This window comes from Morone saxatilis, unplaced genomic scaffold (genome assembly GCF_004916995.1).
Source record: "Morone saxatilis isolate NCDOM2014 unplaced genomic scaffold, NCSU_SB_2.0 Contig18, whole genome shotgun sequence".
NCBI classification, from domain to species: Eukaryota; Metazoa; Chordata; class Actinopteri; family Moronidae; genus Morone; species Morone saxatilis.
In genome coordinates, this window is record NW_023339740.1 from 21,093,315 (window position 1) to 21,103,089 (window position 9,775).

General features: G+C 45.0%; 1 protein-coding gene across 3 annotated transcripts; it reads right to left on the reverse strand.

The window, feature by feature from the left end:
• Positions 1 to 1,713: 1,713 nt before the first annotated feature.
• On the reverse strand, positions 1,714 to 9,376 carry LOC118328196 (ninein-like protein; the record flags this gene model as incomplete). 3 transcript variants are annotated; one of them, XM_035661812.1, is given in 7 exon segments in its annotated part: positions 1,714 to 1,855; positions 2,844 to 2,980; positions 3,297 to 3,473; positions 4,343 to 4,489; positions 4,570 to 4,682; positions 5,456 to 5,522; positions 9,359 to 9,376. In XM_035661812.1, coding segments are annotated over 7 exon segments (801 nt in total), but the record flags the coding sequence as incomplete, so codon positions are not given.
• Between the last annotated feature and the right edge of the window lie 399 nt (positions 9,377 to 9,775).

Below are 9,775 nucleotides of genomic sequence, written 5' to 3' on the forward strand. Positions count from 1 at the left end.
ACCTGTTAAAAAATGTAGTCAGTAGTAACACAACTACTTCTGGATTACTTCAATGCCAATTATGGGTAAGAGAAAAGAGTATAGAAGTATTGAGGCAGGTGTATAACACAACAGAACAATGTAATGCTCAGTGTATTTCTCAATTAGAACTGATTAAAACATTTCGTCGCCAAGTGCTTGCTCATGGTGGTACTGTTGGGTCTCTGTAAATGTTAAAAGGAGTTTATAGGTTATCCTAGTGTATTTCTCCATAGTTAAATAGGGTTGTGTGGTCTGTGTAGGTGCTTGTTGAGCTCGTGATGTATATGCTATAATCAATTAAAGTTTATAATAAAGACTTGATTAGATTTAGTTAATTGATCTTGTGGTCGTGTATTAGGCTCTGTAGTTGTTTCACTTACATTTTTATACAAGTGATCAATAAATTTATTCCATAGTTAAGATGTGTTACGAATCAGTGTTGCAGGTTGATGCGATGTGTACTGCATCTCACTTTTTTTGATGAGGGCTTTTTGAGTGGCTGTTTGCATGACTTCCTCCGTGGTGATCGTTCTGCTCCTGCGCTCTTGGATCATCGGAGGTTTCCTGACGATGCTCTCCTGTGCATCTCGACGTCTTCATATTCGTGTCCGCATGCGTGCTGGCAGCGCTCGGTTCGCTCTTCCTGCTCCGCTGCTGCGCAAGCGCCTATGCTTTTCTGGTCACTGGTAATGATGCTTCTCCTAGTCCTGGTCAGCTTTAGTGGTTTTACATTAGGATGATTGCATCTTTATGCAATAGCGATGACAATTTAAATCATGAAATGACTATACTTATCTGATTAATTCAATTCTATTTATAATGTTGCCAAGTTGGTCGTGTTAATCTAGTCTCGTGGCATACCTGTGCGCATTTATCAGTATTTTCTTGTCCGACAGATGACATGTTGGTAGTAGCGTTATTAATCGCATAGCCAGGAGGAGTGTGACAAGATGTGATTTAGCGATTTGTGTGCGTTACGTGTTTAGTGTGATGCATATGTTATTGTTTGTGGGTCATAATGTGTTTCTTAAAGTTAATAGAGCTGAAACGCGATGTGATGGACTACAAAGAAATCGGCCTTATGATCTCCAGTGCTTTAGGTGATTATACCAATGGACTCTTTCATCATTTTCTGTGTGCCACAGGATGTTATTTAAGTATAACAATTTCCAGTTATATAATAGTTATTTTTCTCATTTTTATTATGAAATCTGGTCTCAGCTGTGTTGATCCCGATGAATAATGTCTTTCACTCAATAACTAGACTAGGACGATGCCCTGATGTTTCAATTTGTCTGTGTTGTATTTTATTTGTAACTTGGGTTTGAATCATATCTTTGTTTATGATTTGAAAGGATGGAGACAGTATGAGGATATTATTTTGTAGTTATTTTGTAATACATCAGTATGGTGGACCGTTGAGTGTGCTAGTTTGGACGACGTAAATCAGTATCCACAGGGGCGTCGGATTCAGCTTAATCACACACTGACAACAATGCAGCAGTGATCAAATCACGTATTATGCCTACTAGCTTTAAATATGAGGCTGCAGTAATGTCTCTAATAGAAGCCCATTATTATCTTGACTCCTGATGATTGGATCATATGAGGACGACCACTAACACTGCGTTTCACTTTCATAATCAATTAATCAATAATCAATAACGCGAGCTGCAGTATAACCGGTCTGACCTGATCCGGCTCTGGTTCAGCGTCTCCATGCTGGCGTGGGCGTCGTCCACCTCTCGGACCAAGCTGCAGGTTCCTCTGATCAGCCTGATCCAGTCGGCCTTTCACCTTGTCCCGCTCCCTGCAGGCCTGCTCCGACACCACCCTGACAGACAGACAGAGAACAGAAGACAGAGAGACAGAAGAGAGACAGAGAGACAGAGAGGAGAGAGAGAGAGAGAGAAGACAGATCAGACAGAGAAAGCAGAGAGAGAGACATGGACAGAAGAGGAGACAGAGAGAAGAGAGACAGAGAGAGAACAGAGAGGAGAACAGAGAGACAGACAGACAAGGAAGAAAGAGACAGACAGAGAGAGAGAGAGACAGAGAGAGAGACAGAGAGAGACAGGAGACAGAGAGAAGAGGGAGAGACAGACAGAAGAGAGCAAGAGAGCCAGACAGGACAGAGAGGAGAGACAGAAGACAGAAGACGAGAGACAGAGAGGAGAGAGGACGGAGAGAGGACAGAAGAGAGCAAGAAGAGGCAGAGAGAGAGAGACAGAGGAGAAGACGACAGACAGAGAGAGAGGACAGAGAGGAGAGAGAGGACAGACAGAAGAGAGATGACAGAGAGACCGACAGACAGAAAGGAGAAAGGCAGACAAGAGACAGAGAGAGAGAGAGACAGACTGAAACAGGAGAGAGAGACAGAAGAAGCAGACAGAGAAGAGAGAACAGAGAGAGACAAGACAGAGAGAAGAGACAGACAGACAGACAGAGAAGAGACAGACAAGAAGACAGACAGAAACACCAGTATCAGCTAACTGGACTCAGTTTTGTAATAATGACTCAACACTTTCAGAGTGGAGCTGCACCCTGCTGGACATCAGAGAGAGCAGGTGACTTTTATTTTGAAGTGCTGACAGGATGAGAGCAGCGTTCATTCACTGCACAGATTCTTTATAATCTGGATCCTCCTGCTCTGCTTTATAATCTGGATCCTCCTGCTCTGCTTTAATAATCTGGATCCTCCTGCTCTGCTTTATAATCTGGAATCCTCCTGCTCTGCTTTATAATCTGGATCCTCCTGCTCTGCTTTATAATCTGGATCCTCCTGCTCTGCTTTCATACAGTGAAAACGGGAGAAAACCTACTGCAGGTGTTGGATCTCGTTCTTGTAGGAGATGAGCGCCGCCTGGTGGATGCCGTTCCCGCTGACCAGCAGCTCGTTGTCCAGAGCCAGAGTCAGGTCCGCCAGACTGAGACGCTCCTCCAGAGGGAAGTCCAGAGTCTGCAGGGACCAAACCATTGAGCCCTTTATTCCCAGTTCATCCTGTTTACTACTCGACGGTGGTTCAATAACAAGTGTTTTCTGCTCTGCTCCTCTTTAATTTAAAGCCTCCTGTTGTTGTTATCTGGTCATTCATTATTATTATAAAGAAAGAACTGATGAAATACAGATTAATTAGCAGTTTCAGACACTTTAAGGACCAATTCAACTAAAACACTGAGCAATCTAACCTGTTAACATTTAGTAATCTGATCAATCTCTAAAAACTGTCTCCTGATCACAGTGATGGATCACAGATACGTTGGTCTGCACTCACCTGCAGGATGTCCCGGCTGTTCCTGATGCCCTCCTCGGTCCAGAGGGCGATGACCCGCTCGGGGCTGCTGCATCCTGAGCCGTCGTCCAGCCAGCTGAGGACTCTCTGACCCACCGTGGCTGTAAGCAGGGAGGGCGAGGTGGAGCGAGCCGAGCGCTCCTCCGAGACCGTCTGAGACTGCATGGACGACAAGAAACCAGAGGCAGGCGTTAGTCCACGTTCAGACCGGAGAGGGAAAGGAACAGGTTTCTAACGAACACATTCCTCAGGGTCCTAATAAACGCCTCCTGTCACAGTGTGACATTTAATCTGGATTAGCCTCCTTCCACTCGGAGCCACGTGGACCTGGAGACAAACATCCCAGAAACAGCAGCCTGGAACAGAAACTCCATCAGGCTAATGTCACTGTTAGCTGCTCCAACAGGAATATCTTTAATATCTGGTGAGTTAGATTTAGAAAGGTTAGAAAGGTTAGATTCCTAAAATCACCTGAGAGTAACAGGAAGTCCTGTCTGTCTTCACCCACGTTAACAACCCACAGCCTGAGATCAGCCCTGACGTGCAGTACATGATGCTTTCCACCTGTCTGAACTACCTGCTACCTGTCCTCCTGCAGCACAATGGCCGAGTCCCTCCACCTGATTGGACTGATGACTGCCAGCTGCAGTGGAGCCGTCTGATTGGACCAGCTGGAGCGAGAAACTCCAACTTTATCCACTTTTTATTGATAAATGACGGCAGTGTATTATGTCTTAGGCTCACAGGCCCGTTACATTATTGTTATGTATTGTTGTGTATAGTGTGGGTTACCCATATGTTTCAGTTTTACGCTAATTTAATGAACAATAAAGTCATCTGAATCTTATAGAGAAGTTTTAAATATGAAGACAAAGAAATTAAGATCACAAATATCTTATTGTTACCAAAACCAAAACCACAGATTTTGTTTGAGTGATAAAGTTGTTTTTGATCTTAAAGGGTTAAAAAGGTATTTTTAACTTCTAGTATAGTCGTTGATTATGTGTGTGTATCAGTGAGCGTCTGACCCGGTGTGGCGCCCTCTGCAGGTCAGCTGATCGTACGGGGGTGGAGCAGGAGACGGGGGCGGAGCCACGCAGAACCTTCTGGAAGTCCCTGATGCTGACTCTGCCGTCCAGGTCGGCGTCCAGCTTCCTGAGCAGCACGTCCAGCTGCTGTTTGAATGTTGACAGCTGTTACTCATCACGATAACACATATTGAACTTCCTGCTGCAGGTAGTGGGCGGGGTCTCACCTCTGTGTCGAGCTGCTGCAGACCCAGCTGATCACATACTGCCGCCAGGACGCCTCCACCTCCTCCAACAACAACCCCCAGCTCCACCTCCTCCTTCTCCTGCTGCTGAAGGCCTGCACAACACACTGGAAATAATTAACATTAAAATACAGAAAAAGAAGACAACAACAACAAAGATGGCGACGATGTAGAAGAAGAAGAAGGGTCTTTTAAAACGAACATTAATAACTAAATCTGGAGTCATTATCTGTAATAATATCTAACCCAGTGTGAAACTAAAGTCATACATCATTAAAGCTGCAAGCAGTTTTATTGTATAACAGAAGTTATCTCAGACACTTTTCAAAAGAGCAGGTTCTAGACCGCAACTCCTTTTAACATTTACAGAGACCCAACAGCTACCAACCATTGGAGAGGGAGACCTTGGAGACAGGGGCAAGGTAAAACTGCCTGTTAAAAACAGCCCCTCGCAGTCCGTGCACATCGGGGTGAGTTACAGTCACGTTATGTGCCAGCACATCACGTGTAGACCGCACCTTGTAAATGTCACGTAAATCAGATATTGATTTCACCGCCAGGCTTACTTCCTGTTTCCAGTAGGTGGCGTTATGACTGAATGTCGATGTGTGCAGTGTTGTTAAAATACAACACACAGAAATTACAAGAATCACAGCAAAAGCGTTTCCAACTTCCTGGTGTTTTTTGTTTTTTTGTACGTCTGGATGTGACTGTTTAGTGGCACTGTCGCCATCTTACTGACTCATTTTCTATCTGCGTTTCATCAGTTCTGGAGAATGTTGCAGGCTCTAAATATGTGATGTGTCTCAGAGGCAGAGCGGGTATATCAGCACAGTCCATTTACCATTTAATAAAGTGTAGAGAGTACCTTTAGACTGAAAGTCTCGCTGGATGTTCTCTTTCTGACTTCCTGCCTCCTCATCAGACTTCAGGCTCTGCAAAGAAAACATGGAGGTCAGCAACAGTCTGCAGTACACACTGTGTGTGTGTGTGTGTGTGTGTGTGTGTGTGTGTCTGTGTGTTAACCAGCCCGTGAAACTAGTCTGAACTAACAGCATAAAGTGTTATGTAAAGAGTGTGTGCAGTGATGCCAACGAACAGCGATCAGAAGGAATTCCTGAGCGGCCATTACTTCTGTTAGACTGAACATATTGTTTGTGTGTGTGTGTGTGCTGTGCTGTGGTGTGTGTGTGTGTGGTGTGTGGTGAGAGTGTGTGTGTGTGTGTGTGTGTGTGGTGTGTGTGTGTGTGAGAGAGTGTGTGTGTGAGAGTGTGCTCAGTGCATATAGACTCCGGTTGTCACGCTAAAGAGCTTAGCATGTAAAACCCACCCTTGTGTCAGGACATGTGTGGGAAACTGAACCTGGGACTCACCAGAGTTCACCAGGAGCCGGTCTTTAATAAACCTGGTCCTCACTGCTAAAGCTTGCTCAACTGTTATTGGCAGAATAAAAATGGGGCGGGGCTCAAGGTTAATTGTTGTTTTCCACGCAGCGCCCCAAAAGTACTGTTACGAATTTTATATTTGTGCGCGTTGTGTTAACATCGCATCAGATTTTCTCCATCTTTTTCTGGATACCTTCATCTGTACCACTGCATGACGGGCAGATTCCATCGTTCTCACAGCATGTCCACTCACATGTTAGGGCTGTGGCTGGTGCTCGTGGTTAGAGCATCGGCTGTGTTGGCTCGCTTGTGCTGGAGCTCGCTTGTGTGCTCGCTGGCTAGCTCGCTGTGCTGACTCGCGTGTGGCGTGTGCTCGCTGTGCTTGCTCGCTGTGCTCGTGCTCGCTGTGCTGGTGTGTGTTGAGCTCGCTTGTGCTGTGCTCGCTGTGCGTGAGCTCGCTTGCTGACTCGCTGTGCTGTGCTCGCTGTGTGGTCGGTGTTGTAAGAAGGCTGTTGTGAAAAATTCAGCAGCAGCAGATCAATTATTAAGCTGTCAGTGTTTGAGAGTTAGCTGCAGCAGCAGACCACACACACTGTCAGGAAGTTAGTGTCTGTGCTGAAGTCTGTATGTGTTTGTCTATTGTTTGAAATGTTTTATTACCAAGACAATATACAAGGTTCACGTGCAGGTTCAAAATGTTTTGCACCCAACAGAAGGAAGCAGCCAAATTGTCCAAAGTTAAAGATTCACAATGTAAAGTAATTTTGAGCAAATATGTGATTGGCCACGCCCACTTGCACAGATCAATATTGCTGTTTTTCAGGTACGCAACTAGCTAACTAACCTACCTCAATTGTTAGCTTGGTAATTATTCAACATAAATTAGCACATAGCATATCTAAGTACAGGAAAGGAAACGTTTACTGATGTTCTGATCGAGGCCAAAAGGGGTGGGACTTAGGAAGAGCCCCGCCCCTTAGACCTCAGGTGTAAAGGATTATCAATGAGTGGGTATATAGCTCAATAAAGGTGAATAAATCTTCAGAGCAGAGGACCTAGAGTAACCTAACAGTCATGGTTACACAACATTGTTGAATATTTAACACTGATGTTCATTCGTGGAGGCTGTGTGTCCTCTGGGTCGCTCACACATGAAGGTTTAATACCTTTTTAGTACGCAGCTCTGTTTGCCACATGCTTTTATCGAAGCTGGCTTACATTCGGGGCTAATTGTCTTGCATAAGGACCCACAGCCAAAAGTCTCCAGAATAAAAATATTAATGTGAATTCAGTTGTGATGTTTCCTGCTTAAAGCCTCCCTCCAGACATGTATTAGGACCATAGACTGTATCAGCTCAGATGAACCAGCTCCCAGATGAAGAAGAACAACGCTCAACACGTTGAAGATGGCGACAAGAGCAGCTGCAGAGGTCAGCGCCATAGATACAGGACATAGGTCAGCGCTGTAGATACAGGGCAGATGTCAATACTGTAGATACAGGGCAGACGGTGTTTCTCCGCTTAAACTCTCTGACTGATGGAGCGTGACGCTGCCGGGTTATAGGTTTGAGTTTGGTTTCACTTATCTGTAATTACTTACCGAACTTTTGATGCTTTTCAATGCTGAATTGGACTGCAACCAAATTAGGAAATGTTGTATTACGCGTGCGTAACATTTCATACAAAACCGACAATCGCTCCACCTTGTGACCATTAATATAACCCTTGAACACAGTATTCAGATATGAATATCTTCAGACTCTTTCAGAAGCTGTGGCAGATATCAGACAAATATTCTCTCATTACTTGAACCGTTGTTGAAATAAAAGTCACATCCTGTCAGTTAAACGTGTTATTTCAATGTGTCAGATTCATATTCCATCATTATATTAAAGGGTTCAGAGACTCTTCTTCATGATGAAGAAGAAGAGGTGGAGTCTGAATAAAAGCTGCAGCGAAGCAGTTTCAGTATGTTTGGTCTGTTTTAAAGAACATGATCCAGCTGCTGCAGCGAGAAGCTGGCAGTGAAAACTGTGTTTGGAAATCGGCACAAAAAGCAGCCGAGAAGTGAAAACTGTCCCAAATAAACAGAGTGACGCATCTTTGATCTGCAGCCAGACCAGCACGCAGCGTCTGCCAGCAGCCACATTCCTCATAATCCCACTTCCTGAAAAACCTCCAACGCCCCCAAAACCACCAAACCTCCCCCACCGGCTCCGACCTCCCACCTCCTCCCCCCTCAGGTATTCACGGACTCGACTGCAGCAGAATCGCAGCAGCACGTCTGGATATTTGAGACGAACCTCACCCAGCCGGCACAAAGACACACAATGAGCTTCATTCACACAGGGAGACAAGTGTGTGTGTTCTTGGTGAGTCTATAAACACTCGTTCACATTATCGTCTTCCATCGGAGCCTCAGAGTCTCAGCAGCAGAGGTCAACAAGTGGAACCAGCTCTGGCTCGTAGGCTGCCGTTCACACCGCAGACACAAGTGGCCCAAATCAGATGTGTCTGTGCTCATATGTGACAGTGTGAACAGCTTCAGATCTCATGTAATCTGACTGGGGTTGGTGAGGAAGCGCCTCTAATGTCTCATATTACACACTGTAACAGTTGGAAAACATCCCTACACATTTCAGCCTTTACAGCATTCATCAGGGGAAATCAGCTGAATATGTGAACTCACTGGAGACTTCATTGAGCTGAAAGCTGCCAGAGAACGGTCAGAGATCCAGGAGGAAGGAGGAGGGAGGTGATGGGTACAAGCAGGTACTGAGATTAAACTTTATCCTGCTGTACAGAGCAATAAAGTAAACTGTTGAGCCTTAATCACAGCAGGAGGAATTCCCCTTTTTTAATTCAGAGAGAGGAGGCCGATCTTCTTCATGTACATAAATAACATTTTGTCCGTCATCGACTGTTGTTGCTGTAACTACATTTCTTCTGATACAACTTCCAGCAGTGACATCTGAAGAAGCTAATCGCTGATAGGCCGCACAAACGGGTCTGACCCTTCAAACTGCTTTTGGCTTGTACACAACATTAGAAATCATTATTATAGACCAACAATTGATCAGCCCTGATAATTATTGTGAATCCATAAAGATTATTTTCAGTTTTCTGGTATAAACTGTATAAACAATGCATATTTCCTTTTCTTTCACTTCTTTCTTTCATCATGATTAAAGGTTTTATTAAACACTCTATCGTTACAGTCCTATAATCCAAAATCCAAACACTGAATTATCCAGCGAGTTCTACAAAGATCAACTTTAAAAGTCAAACCATGCTATTACATTGATTGATTGTGATCATTCATTCAATATTAAAGAAGAGACGTTAGAGAATGTCTTCGTTGAGGAGGGCATGAACCGGCCGCTCACCTCAACACTCTCCAGAGAAAGTCGATCGCCCTCAGTTTGCTCTTCGAACGCCGACCGGTGAACGCAGTCTGGCCTCGGTCCTGCACACCGCGAGTCCTTCCGAGTCAGCGTTCGGCTGACTGTCCGGGTAACGGGCCGACCCGGCCGTAACGCTCGCTCCTTCACGAACTTGGCCTGTCACTACTCCGAACAACTGAAGAGACAGACCAAAAGACAAGACCAGACAGACAGGCAGACAGACAACAGTACAGACAGACCAGACAGACACACAGACAGAGAGACAACAGACAGACACGACCACCAGACAGAACACACAGACAGAGAGACAGCAGACAGACAGACACAACAGACAAGAGACAGACAGACATACAGACAGACAGACAGGAAACAGACAGGACAGGAAGACAGACATGACAG